General features: G+C 51.6%; 1 protein-coding gene across 4 annotated transcripts in view; it reads left to right on the forward strand.

The window, feature by feature from the left end:
* RBM23 (RNA binding motif protein 23) overlaps nt 1-21,046 on the forward strand; it is a 1,244,959-nt gene that overhangs the window by 809,143 nt on the left and 414,770 nt on the right. For all 4 annotated transcript variants that reach the window (XR_011282968.1, XM_069633849.1, XM_069633851.1 and 1 more), the window contains 2 exons: nt 4,855-5,091; nt 5,230-5,289. Coding sequence is in view for 3 of the 4 variants with exons in the window: in XM_069633849.1 (XP_069489950.1) it covers nt 4,855-5,091; nt 5,230-5,289 (297 nt within the window). In the remaining variant the exon portion in view is untranslated. The remainder of the gene's footprint in view (nt 1-4,854; nt 5,092-5,229; nt 5,290-21,046) is intronic.

The raw sequence follows: 21,046 nt of genomic DNA on the forward strand, positions 1-21,046 counted from the left end.
CCATGGTGGAAAGAAACTCAGTCTGGTGACAGGATTAGTTCTTGAAGAAGATTGCTGTCCACCAACAAGCAATTATATCTCAGCAACATCTGAAAGGCTGTTCCGTTCTTGCTGAGTTCCCTCAGATCTCAAATGGTTAGACAGGCAAGCCCAATCTAACCAAGTTTGTATTTAGACAATGCACTGAGCTGGACATTTGTAAGATAATTTCTAACTTTAAACCAACCTACTGCATTGATGTCTGCCCTGCCAATATCCTCAAGGACTCTCTTGACTTCTCGCCCCTTGACTTACGAAGATCGCAAACACTTCCTTTAGAGACGGCCTTGTGCCTTTGTGTATCAATGAAACTTGGGTTACTCATCTTTTTAAAAAAATAAGTAACCTGAACCCCTGTATGGCGAAATATTACCACCCAATGACAAATGTCCTGTACCTTCTGAAAATCTTGGACTGTGTTGCTTGTGTTCCAAGAATGTGTGCAGGCAAATAGAATCCTAGGTAGTTACCAATTAGGATTTAGATCTACGATTTGGACTTAAAGTCCAATATTTCAACTATTGTGGAAAAAGGTCATCGTTCGCTGCTGATATTGTTAGATCTCTCAGCAGCATTCGATCTTGACCACACACCTCTAGTGAACAGGCTTAAGGACACCACCCACTACTCTGGGATCGCTGCCCAGTGGATTCAATCCTTACTTGGGCCCAGATCCTCTAGAGTAGCTGTCGATGATGCACAAGCAACCCCCATTATTACCACATGTTGGGGTACATCATGGCTCCTGTTTGTCGCTCACACTTTTAAACATTTACATCAGGCCTTTACTTGATCTCTTGGACAATCTGGAGGTACAATACACCAACTATGCTGACGATACCCAGATTCTCTTTGAGTTAACGGGTAACTACATCCAAGATACTGAAGCCATAAATAGAGTTTTTGCTGCAATTCAATCCTCTAATTCCTTAATGAGGAAAATAAAGAAGCTCCTTATTTTTCAATCTTGCCCAGACTGAAAAAACTTCGCCCTAGCTACAAACATTTCATAATCATGGGCTGTATGATTCCTGTCGCCAAGCAAGCAAAGACATTAGAAGTCTATTAAGATGCTGATGTTTCTATAAAATCTCAGGTTTCTCATTTGCGTTCGTCTTTTCACTATGTGACTAAACTTTTTTTATCAAATAAGACCATACACTCTCCGTTGAAATCTGCTCTTGTCAACACAAAACTGGATTATTGCCACAGTCTCCTGATATGAACATCGCAAGCCAACTTACACTTTCTTCAGATTGCTCAAAATAGAGCTGTTGGGTCTAAGCATGATCACGTTACACGACCAAGACGGGTCCTCCATTGGCTCCCTGTTGAGCACAGGATCACCCACAAGTTGCTTGCACTGCCTATAAATGGCAGTTGGCCATTGCTCCCCCATATCTACTGTACCACTTAGTAGCGGCTCAGCCAAAAGATCCCTACTCCCTAGCGATCACTACAAACCTCTGCAACGAGGATGCAAGTTGGTTAGATTTGGTATTGATATTGATATTTTATTTCTATCGCGCTCGTACCCAAGTACGGTAGGAAGAGCTTTGATGTGCAAGCTCCCAGAGAATGGAATGCCCTTCCCTTATCGCTGCAAATGTCTCCCTCTTTGCCTGCCTTCTAGAAAGCCATTAAAGACTTGTTTTACACATAAACCCAGGTTAAGTAAAAGTGAAGCTCCCTTTCCTCTCCTCATTTTCCTGATTGTGTTTTTGTATGTTATTGTTGTTTTATGTACACCCTGAAGCTGACGAGCAGGGATGTTGCTAGGTCTGGAAAAGATCCGGGGCTATGCTAATGTCAGAACTCACGGCTAGCTGGCCTTTTGGTTGTAGCTCATGAGCTTCTATCCAGGGCTACAACCAAAAGACCCGGGGCTATAGCTTTAGTCCCCCCAGGTCCTCCCTGGGAACGCCTCTGCCCTCTGACATGTGGCTCAGAATAAGAAATAAATGATAATCCCAGATACCCAAGTACACATCAGGGCAGATCTGGTCGTGGCTGCCCTGAGTTCCCAATGTTGGGTAGATTTTCCTTCTTGAGTGACATTTTTGGACTGATTCTCCTTAGTGAGTGGAAATCTTTTTCCACGTTCACATTCTTTTACTCTAACCTATTTTTGGTACTTTGTAATGGAGTTATGCTTTCCACCATGTTTTCTGGCATCTACATTTTATTATTGCAGCACACAGCACTTTCTTTGCAATGTTTCTGGAAGCTCCTTAAGCGTTCCTTTTTTGTTTAACCTGTGGTAATACATGTTTCCAGGGCATGGGACACCTTTGTCACTCTTGCATTTTATTTTGTGAGATCAGCACACCCCACCTTATGTGGAGTTCTGAGGGGAAACATAGTCTCCCTTTTCTCTATGTTCCATTAACGTTTAGTTACTGTTACAAGTTCATTTGACAGGCTGGTGACAGTGTACCTTTTTGCATTACTTTTTGTGGACTTTTGTCGCAGCTGCCCTAGCAGCTGCGGTAAGGGCCACAGGCGTCCCCATTTATCTAAAATCTAAAATGGTGGCTGTACTTTTCTAAGCCCTGTTCGTGATGACTTGTTCTTAATTGAGCCTTCTTCCACCTGAATGAGTGGGAGAGGCCCTGATGTTTCTTTTTTGGTCTTTAGCTGGTTTCCCTTGAAATTCCCGCCATGACTCTGAGTGTCTGAAAGGATGGGAAGTGGGGGTGGTGACCGAAACTCCCCTTGTCTTTGTCCTGCAGTGTGCCTGCCAGAAACCAGTTTGTGCTGGGAGGCTGGCTGTCACCACAGGACAGCCACTCCCCAGGTTTGAATGAATGCATGCCTGGTGATTGGTGGGCTCAGCCAGTTTTTCTGCATAAAAGACGAGGGTCCTGGAGCAGAAACTCAGTCGACCACTGGAACTGAAGATCCGAAGAAGAGGAAGGACGATGTCTGGAGCCACCTCCAGTGACCGCCAGACATCAATTTCTGAGCAACAGGGAAGCCATGAACTGAACAGCTTTCTTCCTTGGACTGGTGAGCCTAACCAGTCCTAAGACAAACTGCATTTTGCACCCTGCCAGGAAGAGCTGCGACCTCCATGGCCCGCATTTCACTATTACCCGGGGTCCTGTGCCATATTGCAGTGCAACCTCAACCGAAGAGTGGTTTTATCCGAAACTTTGCAGGCATCCTCCTGGAACTTCAGAGACTTCATTCCACTCCTGAAAGTCCCCTCAGCCGAGACGAGGACTGAGAACCGGAGCAAAGTCTACTGCACGACAACCGCCCTTCACCTGAGCCTTGAAAAAGGCACCGACGAGCCAGTGCTGTGAAGACCTTCTGCTGGGCATCCACCTACTTGAGAGCATCCATCGTATTAATTGCAAGTTCTTTTCTTCAGCCGCCAGGACCAAGAAGACTGATCTGGGTTCTCCTGTCACCTCTCCTTGGGGACCGTCCTGCTGCACAAGCTTCTTTACTGATAAAATAGTGTTCAGCCCCTAGTACTTACCTGGGGCCTGCTTTGTTCCTGTGTTTTGGAGGGTTGCGGTTAAGCTGTTACTTGCTTCCCCTCCTAGGCCTACATTGAGCTACATTGCGATGGACAACCCTTTCTGCTCTTTACTAAAGAAACAGAACTGCTACCTATCTGCAAATTTGAAGAAATCTTCAGAGACTCTGCCTGGTCTACTATGTAGCTGACTTTCCTTCCTCAGCACTTGGTCACTGGTCCCCATTACCCCCTTGACTCTGAGAGTCTCAGAATAGGGTTGGACTTCTTAAGTTGGTTAAGCAGGGGTTAACTAAAGTTGTACACGTTGTTCTGCTGTTTGCATACTTGTGTCAGAGGTTTCTGCCACTTTTGTATTACTTTACAAGTGTTCTTATCCTTTTTAATATTGCACATATTTTGTGTTTAATTCTACTGTGTGATAGTACTTACCTTACTTAAAGAGGACACGCTTTAGTGTATATGAAATAAATACTTATTTTTATATAACCTCTAGGGTGTAAGTGCTTCCTTGAGCTAAGTGTGTGCCACACTACAGCCCTCCTAGAATAAGCCTGACTGCTCTGCCATTTCTACCAAACCTTTGGGTAGTACAGGCTAAACCTAAGGCCTGTTCATCCAAGGTGGGCTTGCTAAAGTCTTATCTCAGATGGGACTTTGGCAAAATCCCCTAATACCCAACTTGGAATCTCATGACCATGTGTGGAATAAAATATTTGTTGCCATATAAATACAACCGTGTTGTGGAGTCTCACTAGACATCTAAACTTGGGTTGGCCATTGTAACTGGAACCTGCATGTAACAAGCCCTTGTTCGCTAATAAAGTGGCTGCAACAGTGTACAGGATTTTAAAGTATCACACTCATCTGCCACCAACTAGTGACTTAACATTAAATGCAAAGTAGTGACCAGCTGGGGGCAAAAGACTACAGCAATGCCTTTGGGGCTCCCTGACCTGGTAGTCTTAGTGACTCCCAGGGACATGTCTACTGAGTTGCCTCACTATTATGGAGGCACTGAATGGGGACTCACTAGGGAAAAAGGTCTGTAAACACTGAGTGGAAAGTTCAAAAGTGTCAAGAGACTCGCCGAGAATCCCATTTAAGGACTTAAATCCCAACACGGGATACCGGATGGTTAGATAGGTGTGCGAGTATAGTGTATTGGGGATGTGATCAAGGTGAAACTACAAACTGTCTTGGGATAGGGGTTAAAGTTTGGTTGCAGATATTCTCCATGGTATAATATGCCAAATTTAAACAGCTGATTAATGATTTCTATAAACTGGAGTGACTCACCTGGTAGGGATGCGGTTTCTGTATTTTAGCCACAGCAAGGACCGTAGCAGCCGCAGTAAAGAACGAAGTAGCCGGAGTCACAGTCGTAACAGGCGTCGGGGAAGCCGCAGCAGGAGTCGGGAACACCGCCATCGCAGCAGAAGTCGGGACCGGCGTCGCCGCAGTAGGAGCAGAGAGCGCCGCCACCGCAGCAGGAGTCGGGAACACTGTCACTCCCACACCAGAGACCGTCACCCTATCCACTCACAGCGTCACCGTAGCCCAGTGTAAGTCAGTGTGGGGTATAACATAAGGATGTGTACACAGTTATGGACATGAGTGTTTCTCCTGCTCGTCACACTTAGCTACAGCCGTAATGTTATGTACATACTAGCATGTCTAACCATGTCTTCCTTGCTTCCCAGACGCCGTCCAACACCCAGTATTGGCAGGAGCCCACGACACTTTGAGAAGAGCCCGATCAGGTTTGGATATTAAGCTGAATGGATAGGCTGTCTTCTGTGTGTGCCATGTTTTACACAAATCATGTCACTGTAAATGCTTGAATTCCTGCTACATCCTTCTGCCGCAGCATGATTGTTATTTCAGTGTAGAAAAATGTGAGGTTATCAGGTTATGTTTTGTGGGTGTTTCTTGCTAAGAGGAGATGACCCAGCACTACATGAAGTTTTCACTCAAAAGCCCCTCTGCCCCTAAGGCTACATGTAGTGGTGCAGGGTAGGGATTCCCTGGTCCTGCGGAACTCTACTACATCTGACCCGCAGCTTGTTCTCTCCGTTAGTCTTCTGACTGCTATCTGGCATTCCTCCAATCTTTTACTGGTTTCCTTCCTCCCGCAGACACTTTGGCAGGTCCATACGGTGTACTGCTTCCCTATCATGAGACCAATAAGCTTTAGAACTTCTCCTGGGTTAGGTGGACCAGAAGAACGAAAACTGCATTGACTCATAAGAGATATTTATTTAAATACAAACCAAAAACGCCTAACTAGCCCTATCACTGTGATGAAATTTCTTTACCTAACAAAACTAAAGCTAAGGGCACACGTCAAGTCCCAAAGTAAAGTCCTCTGTCCGAATCCTAAATGACTAATTGACCGTACCACTTTAGAAATCTCCTAACAAACAGAAAAAGGGGAGGCCTGCACAATAGAGTAGGTATGGGCTTCTGCCTGGCCCAACTTTTAATAGACTTGCTTTCAGTCTCAAAGTTCCTTTAGAATATAATGGTATAGTCTTCACAATCAATCTTTGTATAAAGTCTCTTGGTTAAAAATTATAATTATCTTCTGTAAGGGTTTCACTCTCCCCTTGATAAAGAAAAGTGTTTCTTATTTTTAAATGTCTCAATCCCTCCAGGATTACTTAAAAATACAAAAGCACAAGGGTGTTTCGAGGTGTGCCGGGTATTGAGAGCGCTTGGGCAAAAGAAAGGTCTACTGAGTAGCACAAAATTAGAGTGAGTATACTAGCTGCTGCACCCTTGTGGAACTAGTAGGTACCTCGACCCTACTAAGACATACAGTGAAGGAAAAGTGAATCCACATAGGAGAAGCACTGCTCGTGCAAAGGTTTGCGATGGAAACTAAAATGGGACATGTAAATACAAGGGCCATAATACATGAGTCGCACCAAAGCAAGAGGTTGTAAATAGAGATTTGAATAAGAATACGTTTGGTATAGAATTTTCAGTACAGGTGAGTCCTAACATGCTGGAATTCTTAGATCTAAGGATTGACATTTTCGATGAGGCCATTCACACACAAACTTTCATGAAAACTACTGTTGTGAATGCCGTTCTGCACGCCAACAGTTGTCACAGACGTTCTGTCATTAACAATATTCCTTTTGGAGAATTCCACCGTGCCCGCAGAAATTGTAGCTCTCAGGTTGCATATGAACAGGAGTGTTCTCTGATCAAGCAGAGGTTCTCGGAACGAGGCTATACTGTTAATTGTATCAACAAAAGCTTACACCGTACCAATCTGATTTCCAGAGATTCTATTCTTACTCACTCTAAGGCTAATGATACCACTGGACAGTCTATAAAGATGTGTCGGAATGTTTCTTTCTGTTTCATGTTTCCACAAAACTGACAGAAGTCTAGCTCCAGTTTGCCATAGATTAAATCTAAATCGCAATATGGCCGAGCGAAGGGACACAGAAGGAGATCGAATTAAGTAAGGTTCACATTCACCAATTTTTTTTATCGCAAATGGATTATCCCTAAAGTCCTTATATAAGGCACATGATTCTCGAGTTTGGATTAAATCATAGAGATATAGTTTTCTTTTGGCTCTTTAAGGCTTTTCCAGTAAGGTTTGCAATGATACATCTGCCACAGACATTATCAGGTCGATTCATGGAATTAATGTGCGCTGAAAATTTCGCGGCAAGCGTGCGAAAACGTGCGATTCGCAGGGAAACCAGCGCACATCGATGCATGGAAGTCCATGCGCAAGAAAAATATTGGATGTGCGCGGAAAAAGTGCGCGGCGCACGCCGGCGCACAGGTCATCTAACGGCGTGCGCCACGGCCACAGCGAAATCGCACATAGCGCGGCGCACATAACAAAAGTAGGCGGAACACGGGGCGTGACACGCAGAATGGGGAACAACTCGTGAAAATATGGGCGTCATGGGGGAAGTACAGGAGGCAAGTGCGCCTAACGCCCACACGCTCGCCTACAACACGTATTCATGGAATCGAATAGGGCAAACCAGCGCACGGGCAAAGACGCGCACAGGCCCATACACGTCCGCCACACGAAAGCAAGCGGTAGCGTCCCTGCGCATGAAAAAAATGTGCGCCAAAATGTGCGCTAACAAAAAGCAGGTATACACAGCTCTGATTAAAGTCCCATACTGTGGCCCTCTAGGACAAATGACGTGCAAAGGGGTACGCGACAAACACGGACACCCGCTGTGTGAATAATAGCGTGTGCGTGTATTTCGTGGGTGCGCAGGAAGTTTTACATGCGATCAGGCCTGGGGGAGCGGGGTACGTGCATTTCAGGGTCTCGCGGGAAGTTTAACACGCGATCGGGCCAGGGGGAGTGGGGTACGTGTATTTCAGGGGCTCGCGGGAAGTTTAACACGCGATCGGGCCTGGGGGAGCGGGGTACGTGTATTTCAGGGGCACGCGGGAAGATTAACACGCGATCGGGCCTGGCGGAGCGTGGTATGTATATTTCAGGGGTGCGTGAGAAGTTTTACACGCAATTCTCCTGGGTACGTGTATTTCAGGGGTGTGCGAGAAGTTTTACACGCGATTTGCCTGGGTACGTGTATTTCAGTGGTGCACGAGAAGTTTTACACACGATTGGCCTGGGTACGTATATTTCAGGGGTGCCCGTGAAGTTTCACACGCGATTTCAGCAGGGTACGTGTATTCCAAGGTGCGCGGGAAGTTTCACACGCGAATCCAGCAGCCTATGTGTATTTCGGGGGTGCCGGGGAGTACTACACGTGAATTGGCCGTTTGGGTCCTCCCAGGTGTTCCCTCTACACCCTCCACGGCCCCTGCAGGCAGCCCACACCACAGGGGACTACCCTGCACATGTCCCGCAGGCAGCCCATCCACCATGGCCATGCCCCCCAGCCAACCCACATGTCACCTTGCACTACTGCCCACCAACGCATGTCTCCCAGCACCCCCGCCCCCCAGCAGTCAGGGGCACCCTCCACCAGGCCCCCACTCATGTCTCCCAGCACCCCTACCCCCCAGCATCCAGGGGCACCCTCCACCAGGCCCCCACTCATGTCCCCCTGCACCCCCACCCCCCAGCATCCAGGGGCACCCTCCACCAGGCCGCCACTCATGTCTCCCAGAACCCCCACCCCCCAGCAGCGCAGGGCACCTGCCAGCAGGCCCCCACTCATGTCCAACTCATGTCCCCCTCTCCCCCACCCCCTAGCAGTCAGGGGCACCCTCCAAAAGGCCCCCACTCATGTCCAACTCATGTCTCCCTGCACCCCCACAACCCCAGCATCCAAGGCCACCCTTCACCAGGCCCCCACTCATGTCTCCCAGCACCCCCACCCCCCAGCATCCAGGGGCACCCTCCACCAGGCCCCCACTCATGTCCAACTCGTGTCTCCCTGCACCCCCACCCCCCAGCATCCAGGGGCACCCTCCACCAGGCCCCCACTCATGTCCCCCTGCACCCCCACCCCCCAGCAGTGCTGGGGCACCTGCCAGCAGGCCCCCACTCATGTCCAACTCATGTCCCCCTGCACCCCCACGCCCCCAGCAGTCAGGGGCGCCCCCCACCAGGCCCACACTCATGTCTCCCAGCACTCCCACCCCCCAGCAGTCAGGGGCACCCTCCACCAGGCCCCCACTCATGTCCCCCTGCACCCCCAGCCCCCAGCATCCAGGGGCACCTGCCAGCAGGCCCCCACTCATGTCCAACTCATGTCCCCCTGCACCCCCAGCCCCCAGCAGTCAGGGGCACCCTCCACCAGGCCCCCACTCATGTCCCCCTGCACCCCCACCCCCCAGCATCCTGGGGCACCCTCCACCAGGCCCCCACTCATGTCTCCCAGCACCCCCACCCCACCGCAGTGTGATTGGCCTGGGTACATGTATTTCAGGGGTGCGCGGGTAGTTTTACACGTGATTTCAGCAGGGTACGTGTATTACGGGTTCTCGTGAACTTCCACACGCGTCTAGGCCTGGGAGAGTGGGGTATGTGTATTCCTGGGGTGGGCGGGAAGATTTACACGCGACTGGGCCTGGGAGAGCGTGTTACGTGTATTCCTGGGGTGGGCGGGAAGATTTGCACGGTCGCCTACAACGTGGCAAAAAAGACGGTCCAATCTGGAAACACGTACGCCATCATGAAGCAGGCGTACGTCGACCCGCGCAGCATAAAAGTGTGGGCAAACAACAAACAATTTCAGACGCTAGGGTGAATATACCGTTCCTAGCAGCAGTGGCCGTGGGATACCGCAGGAGGAGGAGCATAGTCAGGGCCAGAATCTTTACACCCAGAACCAGCCTTTTTGGTATGCCTGATGACCAGGTGTATGGGAGGTACAGGTTTCCACCTCACATAATACTCGACCTGGTCAGTGACTGGGAGGATGACCTCACATCACCCACCCTGTGCTCCCAAGCACTCAGCCCCCTGGAGAAGGTCCTCAATGTACTGCACTTCTTGGCTACCGGATAATTTCAGCGGACAAGTGCCATAGTGGGGGGGTGTCACAGGCCGCGCAGTCACGGTGCCTACACCAGGTGTTGGCCATCATCACTGCACGGCCATCAGTCCGCAGGCACATATACCTGCCCAGAACACCTGCAGAAAGGCAGGCTGTCATCCAGGATTTCTACGGGGTGGCACAATTCCCCAAAGTGCTAGGTGCCATTGATTGCACCCATGTGGCTCTACGTCCCCCCAGGGCATCTGAGCACATCTATAGAAACCGCAAGCACTGGCATTCCATCAACGTCCAGGTAGTATGTGTTGCCAAGGGAATCATCACCTCAGTATATGCCAACTATCCAGGGTCCACCCACGACAGCTTCATTTACAGGATGTCCACCCTAAACTGGGACATGGAAGTTGGGTGGCATGGCGATGCATGGCTGCTTGGTGAGTATAAATGCCACAGCACACGCATACATGTCAGATACAGAGTAATGTCACTACCCCACTAATGATACCCATTACCACCTCCCCAGGGGACAGAGCCTACCCTCTGAGCACCCACATGATGACGCCAATTCGGAACCCCATCACGCCTCCCGAGCTAAGATACAACACAGCCCATATTGCAACCCGGGGCATAGTGGAGCGCACATTCGGAGTGCTCAAGTCACGCTTTCGCTCCCTTGACCGTTCTGGCGGGCAGCTGTTATACGCTCCCCCAGTAGTGTGCAGGATCATAGTGGCAGCATGTGTCCTGCACAATGTTGCAACACGCCGGGGCCTGGCTGTGGACATGGTGGTCCCCCACATCCCCAACCACATGCACGCCCACTGCGCATGGGAGGGTAAAGGGCACGGGGTGAGGCAGCCCGTACGCAGCTGGTGGCTAATTACTTCACATAGAAATCACACCCCTGTGGAGTGCACACAGCCCTGGCACATACCATCTGACAATCGGTGATGACTCAATCCGACAATTATGATGAATGAAGGGACAGTCAACTGTCAGAACCATAGCAGCCTGAGATTGTTCACCTGGAAGTGTCACAATGTATGCATCCCTACCTACACAAACACCACCAATGCAGTGTCATCAAAAGACACACTTCTATTCAGCAAAAATGAATACCCACTTGCAAAATACAACATGAGAACAGTGCCATGTCACCCAACCCCTCCCCGGCACCGCCACACAACACACCATGGCATGGCATGCTATGTGAGAGCAAACAAAGTAATCCCCACAACATGACACAAGTGTCACAAAGTACAGTGTCCCTAATGGAAACTGGCCACACATGAAATGCTCACAGTAATGCAGGACCAACAACACACATTACCAAATATTTAGCAATAATACAAATCACCTACACAACCTCAAACCTACCATTAACATGACAGTACGGATTTAAAAAATTGGTAGTCTCATTACCTGATAATGCCAGCACTTCGACCACTTCAAACTGTACAGTGTTAGCGCCAGTGTAGGTGCACTTCTTACAACATGGACTCAATTTCCAAAGTAGACCACCTTGTGAAGACATGAGGAACGGACCTGCAAATTAGGAGGATGAGATGGATGCAGAGGCACATATCAATACACCATGCAGTGTACAATACAACACCAATATGCACTAGGAATGTATGCACAGTATTGACTACAGACTGCCCACACATCAAATGGGAGTCCAAACTCACTGTGTTAGTTAATGTCACTTGGGCACACCCTTTGCAAGCCCATGGAAACGGGAAGCAGGAGGGGTGTGTCACACAAACCCAAGCATCTAACCCAAATTCAGGACAAGCCTGCATGTGCCCAGCCACAATACAGCGTATGCCCACGGGAGCCACACAAGGCAACACACTGTAAAAAAAAATAAAAAATGGCCATGTATGGGCCAGGGGGGGTGGGGGAGGCCACCCAGGAGGTCCGAGGACAGGGTGCACACCAAAACCCACCCGTGTGGATTCTGGGAAAAAAAAACACCTCCATGGGCTCATGGCCTGCACGGCTACCCTATTGTGAGAGAATCGCTGCTGTCGCTCTCATCACCCTCTGCAGCTGCATCAGGAGGGGGTGGTACTATGGGAGGCAGCCCACGCAAAGCCCTAGTCTGGCCCTCCATGGCAGCAAGCATGCGGGTGTGGAAGGTCTGGTTCTGGAGGATAATCGTGCGGAGGTCCCCATGCAACAACTCACAGGATGCCCGGACCTCCTCCCGAGTTGCCTGCATCTCAGCTGAGAGCGTACGTGTGAGCCGCTCCAGCTGCTCTTCTGTCCTCGTGTCAGTTGAAGCCTCAAGCTCAACAAGAGTCACCCCGAGCTGACGGAGTTCCACCCTCAGGGCTTCCCTGTGGCCCTGGGACTCAATAGAAATGGCTTCCCGCAGAGTCTCCAGTGCCGCCCGTCTGTCCCTGTTGGACGCCAACATGTCCTCCCTGTGTGACTGGCAAATGGAGTCTGTTGCCTGCTGTAGTTGTTCCATCAGCCTTTCTTGGGGGACAATGGAAGTGGCCACCATATCCACGGCCTGAGCCATCATCTCAGATGATGCTGCCTGTTGGTTTGCCATACCATATATGGATTGCTCCCATGCGGTATTGCCAGGTGGCGTACGGCCACCGCGTCGGCGGGCACCACACCTGTCTGGGGCAAAGCGAACTGCGCCTTGCTGTGCCGGCACTGCCTGAGGCTGCAGGACTGCATTCCCCCTCTGATCTGCTGGCCCAGGAACTGGATCAGATGTTGTGGAGTGTGACCCTGCATCCGTAACCACCAAAGGCGGACCTACCAACACTGACATCCCCATTGAGGGTTCTACCCCTGGTGCAGGTGGGTTGGACAGTACAGAATCCCTCCCAGAAACACTTACCTGCGACCGCACATAGGTCTCATCATCCAAATCGACACCTGAATAGAGCTCGAGGGAGGTGCACCCAGAGACACCCCTTGAGAGAATGGTCTGCAGCAAGTGTGGGTTCTCACCCACCACCACACCACGTCCCTCATTGGTGCCCGGTCAGGCCTGAGACCCCTCCTGGGTCGGCACCATCTCCACAACCCCAGCAGTATCAAGTGCGTCATCCCCTGCAAAGACATGAAAGAAAAGAAATGGGAACAGGCATTAGCACCATGGCACACAATTAGGGCTGAGAAGCAACAGAACCAGTACTTCATTGACACATGTCCCACATGACTATAACCCTCCCATGCATGCACCGTCACTGCGTATGAAGGGGAGGCAAATGGCCCACATTGATGACACCAAGATGGAAGACCAACACATTTGCTGCATGCTGGCTAGCAGTGCCATCACACATTGGCCTGTGATTGACATGTCCAATACACATACATGACACATGCCATCACACAGATGGCATGTACCATAGCCATGTCACACATGTGACAATAGGACTGAGAAATGCCTAGTGAAAGTGGTGGAATGCAAACAATCAGCCTGAATGAACACAGAATAATACGCAACAATGTTGTGGCAAGATGACACTTCAAGGGCAACTGGCGTGAGGTTGGGCTAAATGTCTACTGTTGCCAGAAGGGATACTGCAATACCCAAATCCTGGTGCGCAGAATGTATTGGATGAAGCACAGGGGTGACCCAAACCACTCAGGCACACACCCCCTCACCTGGCACTCAATCAGAAGCCCTCACACACACACCATGGACATGGATGAAACACACATGCATGTGCACTGTCCGGACAATGCCTCGTAATCTGGCAGGTCTCCCACGCCTTGGATCTGTCCCTCCGTGACGTAGGTCCCAGCAACATACTCATGTGGAGTGAGTTCAATGTCCTCTGCTGGAGACCCACCTCCAGTCACTAGAGTAGCGGCATGACTTGGGGCCAGCTTTTTCTTTGCCCTGCGCTTCAGGTCATTCCAGCGCTTGTAGCAATCATTAGCTGTGCGCCTCACGAATCCAAGGGCACTTATGATGTCTGTGATGGTCTGCCAGTGTGCCAGACGTTGTGCAGGTGTGGTCTTGCATCCTGCAGTAATCACCATTTCGCTGTCATATGCGGACACATAGTCCACAAGTGCATCAAGTTCGGCCTGATTGAAGCTGGGCTTCCTTGGCGGGCCGAACTGTGTAGCCGTGTCTGCGGCATCAGCCTGTACTGGACGAGCACTCTTCCTCTTCCGCTTGGAAGGTGGTGGGGATCCCGAGTGTCCTACGCCGCCCTGGACACTAGGGGCAGGAGCCCCGGTGGACTGTGGACTAGGAGTGTGGGAATGAACACTCACCATGGGACTTGGTGCAGGCATTAGCTGAAGTGTGATGTAGTCAGGGGGAACGTCAGCAGGATGGACTGGGACCGACACTGTCCTGGCTGGGAGACTCAGAGCTGGGGTGGATGGAGCCGCAGCTGCCCCTGCAACCTCCCCACCCTGCCTACTCGGGGCAGCAGATGACATAGCTGCCCCTGATCCACGTGGCCTGGTGACACCAACGTGCACCGCCACACGTGGCCTAGACCTGCTGACCTGGAAGTCAGCCAAGGAGTCACCCTGTGCCAGGTCTGGTGCCACAATGGGCTGGTCCAACAAGGGCTGAGCAGGGATGGTGTCAGCCACGTTACCCTCAACCAGGGGGCGGGGGGGCATGGGTGTCCCTGACTGGTCACCCACACATGGGGGGCTAGGGGCACCCTGCAAGTCCCGTCCACATCCCCTACCGTATCCACCACGCCCACCTCTTGAGGCTCGGCCACCTTTGCCACCCTTACCGCATGCTCGCCTCCCAACCATGGCACTGATGATGTTGTGCGTATAGGAGTTGCAGTAAACTATTGTCCTGGGCAATTGGGGGTCAAAGGGGTAGGGTACTAGATGGAATTCGTACCCTAGTGCTCTAGCAAGACTGCATGTGACCCCTGGGGGAAGATGACGGGTCACGCAACGCACAGGCACCCCAAAAAAGGGAGATAATGTGCACGCAACCCCTCCTAGACCACGTGCGTGGAAAAACAAACCTGCACTACGCTGTGGCACCCAGAAACACAAAAATGAACGTATGCGTGTCACACGCAGCCTAGAATGACCTCTGAAGGGGTACGCGACACACGGGGCAAGCACAGATGTTAAATACGTGCGCGACTCACCGTCTGCCTGGAAAAATAGCGTGAAAAAGACGCCCGTGTGTGCGTTGGCAACACCCCCGCCAAAAGAAGAATTGTACGCTGTCTGAGGAGACAGGACAACAGAAGAAGTGAACACTGTTTGAGGAAACAGGCCCAGAAAAAAGAGAAAAAGCTGTCAGTGGTAACAGGGAGTACGAACTTGGAACGACTTGAAGTAAATCGCGTGTGAACCGACAAGAAGTACAGATTTCACCCACTCGCTCTCCACGAAAAGCTCGTACAAGGAAATGGCGTTCTACACGTACCTTTTAAACATGCCCACACGTCCACTGTCACTTCCGCATGTACGCGCTAAGGCCCTATCCTCCAATTACACAAGCTGACCCTCTGACGTGCAGTCATTGGACGAGTAACATGCACCCGTGTACAGGGAAACGCCCGTGCACGCACATCACAGACGCACATACGTGCTGCGGCCCTTTCCACCAATTACACGCTATGACACTCTGACGTGCTTATTTTTTCTACGCGCCATGGAAAACGCACGTGCGCGTAACGTCATAGATGCGCCTACACGCTGGGGGCCTTTGGGCCAATGAATTCGCGTACGTGTGCTGACGCGCTTACGCGCTAAGGCCCTTTCCTCGAATTACACGCAGACGTGCTGGATTTTCACGTGCCAAATCACTCCGTATCAAGCTGGCCACGCGAAAGCACACGGAAGACCACGCTCCTGCCCAGAAGGCCGAATTACTGCCCCCAGAGCCCCGAGCAGCCTCCCACGAGCCATCTGCTGCTGCCTGCCTGCTGCCACCGTGCCCTGCCATTTGGTGCCTGCACATCAGCCATCTGCAGGGGGCCAGTTGCTGTGTCCACCCCTGCTGGAACAGAAGACTCCCGACTGGGATACCATCGCTCCACAGCCCAGCCCCAGGACCCAGTTGCCCACCCACACCTGCCTCGCGGGTCGCCATGTCGGGGCAAACACCATCCGAGACCACTGGCGACCCCCGGGCAGAGGGCCACCAGCTTCAGTCAGAAGGAAGTTGGTGTCCTGGTGGAGCTTGTCCTGGGGCATTATGATGCCCTCTTCGGATCATCACGCGCCGACAAGGAAGGATGGGACAGGATCGGGGACAACTTTGTGGTTGCCATCAACGCGGAGGGGCTGGCAACCCGCAACATCAAGCAAGTCAAGAAGCGCTGGGAGGACTTGAGGTCCAGGACCCTCATAAAGGCCCGGCACCTCGTGGAGGAGGGCCGGGGCAGCATGAGTACCATCCAGCTGAGGGTCCTGGAACGCGTACGCCCAACGCTCCATGCCCAGATCCTTGAGAGGCAGACCCGTCTGGAGTCGAGTGGTAAATGGCCAAGCATTGCTGTGTGAGACAGGGCATGTTGCAGTGTGCTGGTTGTCTGATACTTGTCTGTATGTGTGACATAGGTCATGTACGCGTGTGTGTGCGCAGGGACATCATGGTCATGCATGTGAGACCAGTAATGTGTGAAGCACACGGTTGGTGTATATGTTTAAATGCAACATGGGGAGCCCTATGTGGAATGGACACATGAGAGCATGCCAGTCTCTGTTCCTGGACATGGGTGGGGGTGAGGGATGGCTGCTGATGCCATGTACATGTATGGTGTCCATGTCTGTGTGTCTGACCTGCGTGTCTGTGACTTGTAAATGCCATGGATGCATGACACATATCTGTGACAATGTTCAGAATCACTGATGCAGCCTAGTTATCCTTGCATCCACTGTGTCTGGAGTGTACGAGTTCAGATGGATGAAAGTACGGTGAAGTGTGTGCATATGATAGGCATGACCCATGATGCATGTGAGTTCAAAAACAACATTGTATGTTTCAAGAGTCCCTTGGACATGTTTGCTAATGTCCATAACATGCGCCATGCCTGTTACTGCATGTGTTTTGCCTGCACTGACCCATGTGTTGTGGCGGGGCATGATGGAAGTGATCTTTGACAGTGCCACTCATCTGCTATTGCTTCCTGTCTAGGGGACCATTGTACAGTACCCTGATGCTTGTGTTCTATGTCTCCCTCTACACAGCGCAAAGTGAAGAAGAGGGCGGAGACGGCGCTGTGGAGCAAAGCGGCGGGGATGCCGCCACGGCTGCAGTGGAAGGGGTGGGTGAGCCCCGAAAGGGGCTTGCAACGGCGGAAGACGGGGTGGAGCCATCCAGGTTGGTGGTTTCCACAGAGGAGGAGGAGGCCGCTACTGAGCCGCACATGGGGCCTGGTGGGGGCATCCCTGCTGGTGCAAGTGGTGCAGTCCAGGGGCAGGAGGCAGCACAGGTCGCCGTGGCCGTGGAGATGACTGCACCAGCAGGGATGCCCCATCCCAGGCCCGTCCGCAGGTAGGGGGGATGTCCATGTCATCTGACTCCCCTCCACCTGCGGACGAGGGGACCCCTGGCCGTATGGAGAAGGTCCTGATTGGTGTTGCGTTGTGCACGGGTGTCATTCGTGATGAGGTGCGTGCTTCCCGGGGGGGAGCACGCATGTCATCACGAAGAGCACCTTGCCAACGTGGCCCAGTTGGGAGCGGCCGTGGTCGGGGGTTTCGTACATGTGTTGGGCACTCTGGCGACCCTCTCCTCCTCTTTGGAGACTATGCACCAGTCGTTCTCCATGCCGTCTTCCGGCCCAGATGCCACCAGGGCCCCCTGTGGACCTGCCCCGACCAACGCAGCCAACTCGGTGGGGATCCCATCCCTGCCACAGTCGGTAGTCGGAGGTCCAGCAGGGGTGGACACACCAGCAACTGGACCCCAGCGATGGAGGATGTGACGGCATCATCGGGCAGGGCACGTGCACGACGGTGTCGGTGGATTCCATCAGCCTGGATGCCGTCGTGCCGGCACAGGCAGTTGCGTCGGAGGCAGCGGCATGCTCGGCGTGGGAGGCATCATGGCTCGGAGCCATCAACATCAGGGGGGCAGGCATCGGCCGGAGGGCAGGAGAACCCTGGAATGGGAGGGTCTTCCGTGTGGGAGCGGTTGGGCCAGCAAATAGGTGCGGAGCGGCAGTGGGCAGAGGAGGAACTGCTCACAATGGTCAGGGCGGAGAACTCCATGCAGAGGGCGCTGAGGCGGTGTAACGCTCACCTGATTCCCACGGAGGCGCTGGTCTTGGCAGGAAGGTGTCTGTGATCCGAAAAGTGATGTGCAGGACTCGATTTGCTTCTGGGGCAGAACCTCTTCGCACTGTGTGTCGAACTGGAAGAGCGAGATTTCTGCAGGTGAAAGAATATGGGGGTTAATGATCTGGGTTGTTGAATGTCCCCTCTCTCTCTCTCTCTCTCTTCCTAGCTTCTCCGTAGAGCCCCCAGGTCAACGTGCTCTCCTTAGATAGGTGAATGCTGGACTCTCCATCTGCGTCTGGTGCAGGGTGCCATTGCCAGTTCCTTCACTGGTGAAACATAGGCCTCTTGACATCAGAGGATCGCTACCGTCGTTAACTGCACGAGCGGTGAGTTTCCGGACACCTTTTTAGTCCTTATAGTCTTTAGGTGCGTGGGCACGTTAATATAGAACAGGACTCTGTATAATGCTTTTTCCTATTTGTCTTGCAGGGCTCTTGAGATAGGAGATGGTGTGAAGAGAGCCGAAGTTGGAGCCAGAGCCTTGGAATGAAGCGCTTGGAAATGCGTAAGTAAAAGCAAGCGCTCTAACTGTCTCTTTTCCCTTGCAGCTGTGAGTATTTGCAGGCGTTCTATTGTGGCGAGCGCGATGGACGTGAGTAAATACCTGTCTAATGTCTCTTTGTTTGTCTTTCAGGTGCTGGGTTGCAGCGTTGAAGAAATCCGGAATTCGCGGAGTGCCGGTAAGTAATAATGCTTTTGTCTTCACAGGCGGAGGTGCAGCGTGAAGAAATGTTCGCTGCCGATGGATCAGGTGAGGAAAGCGCTGCGTGTAAAGGTTGTCGTGCTAACCTGTTGTTTCTTGTCTTTGCAGGTGCTGCTGGATACAGGAGTGGTAAGTATTGTTCTTGCAGGTTCAGGATCGGAAGGAAGAAAGGCTGGAACAGACTCGGTGAGCGTTCTGCTGCAGATGCAGAATAACGCGAAGCACGTTTGTTCAATCGGGTGTGGTTTAAATAGCCTTGAAGTGATGAGGCGTCTTCCTCCACGGCCCCGCCTAGGTAAGAAAAGAGTTCCAGTTCCAGAAGAGTTCCCGTGTTGTATCCAGGGAGTGGAGCTTGCCCCACCCAGGTAAGAAAGTGGTTCCTGTTCACAGAGGATTCCTATGTGGCTGGTAAGTAAGCAGCATGGTCTGCTGCAGGTAAGTCCACCCAAGCATCTTCATACATATTATGAGCCCGGCGCTTCCAGTGCCGGGACCGATGGCTTTGATGAGCCTGGTGCCACCGGCGCCAGGACAAGGTCCAAAAGGTCCCAGTGGGGACCGGCTGGAGCCTAAGATAACGGTTAGGGGCCTGCTTCCAAGGACGTTGGGCTGTTCCTGACTCCTTGGAAGCAGTGATCATGACAGGCGGGCTGAGTTCCTCAAGGGTATTCGCAGGGAGTTGGAGCTGGACACTGCATTATCCATGAAAGACCTCGGGGCCAGGGAACATGCCCGCCTCCAAGCCATTGAACAGGAGTTCTATGATGCCCTGGCCCATGACAACAACCAGTGAGCCGTCGGACTAGCCCGCTGCCCTTGTAAATAGTTATGTAGTTAGTGTTAGGTTTCCTTTGCTTTATTTATTTATTTTGGACCTTTTGGACAATGGACCACCTTTTTGTATATAGTTTTTTTTTATTAGGTAGTATTATTAGTTAGGTTTCATTTCTTCAGTTGGGATCATGGACCCTGGATTGTTTATCTGTATATAGTTGACTGTTGGATTTTAGTATTTTGTTTGGATTTATCCATGGAGCAATGGTTTTCGGTTTTGTTTTTCCCTTGGATTTACTTTTTTGAACTGTGACTTTGGACACCTTTCCTTTGGATTATGATTTGTGGTTTTTCATTATTTCATGGACATGCTGATTTTGGTTTTTAATTCCCATTGTCGTTTTTTTATTTTTAATTCCATTTATGTTGCTTTTAATACATTTTTTTCATCAAACTTCAATGTGTAGTATCATCTCATTGGTTTCATGCATATCATGATATGGGTTTTGACATTCACTTACACCCATTGTGTGTATGTGAGGGGCATGTGTTCATTTACATACTTGCCATTGGGGTTGTATCATGTAATTGCCATTTCTAAGTGGGTGGATGCAATACTTGGGTGGGTGTTTGGCACGTGGAGGCTGCCCATAAGGGCCAGGGATCTAGATTGTGATTACGTGTTGGCTGGGGGACATGTGTCAGGGCCTGCTGGCAGGTGCCCCGCAATGCTGAGGTTAGGGGGTGCTGGGGGACATGAGTGGGGGCCTGCTGGCAGGTGCCCCGCAATGCTGGGGGTGGGGGTGCAGAGGGACATGAGTGGGACATGAGTGGGGGCCTGCTGGCAGGTGCCCCACAATGCTGAGGGGTGGGGGTGCAGGGGGACATGAGTTGGACATGAGTGGGGGCCTGGTGGAGGGTGCCCCTGACTGCTGGGGGGTGGGGTTGCAGGGGGACATGAGTGAGACATGAGTGGGGGCCTGCTGGCCGGTTCCCCGCAATGCTGGGGGGTGGGGGTGCAAAGGGACATGAGTTGGTGATCAGTAGTGCAAGGAGACATGTGCCTTTGCTGGGGGGCATGCCCATGTTGGGTGGGCTGCCTGCGGGACATGACCAGGGATGCAGGGTAGTCCCCTGTGGTGTGGGCTGCCTGCAGGGGCCGTGGAGGGTGTACAGGGAACATCTGGGAGTACCCATACTGCCAAATCACGTGTAGGACTCCCCTGCACCCCCGAAATACACGGACCCTGCTGAAATCGCGTGTGAAACTTCCCACGCACCCCTGAAATACACGTACCCAGGCCAATCGCGTGTAAA

The sequence above is a fragment of the Ambystoma mexicanum genome, chromosome 13 (assembly GCF_040938575.1).
Source record: "Ambystoma mexicanum isolate Mex_15411 chromosome 13, UKY_AmexF1_1, whole genome shotgun sequence".
Lineage (NCBI taxonomy): Eukaryota > Metazoa > Chordata > Amphibia > Caudata > Ambystomatidae > Ambystoma > Ambystoma mexicanum.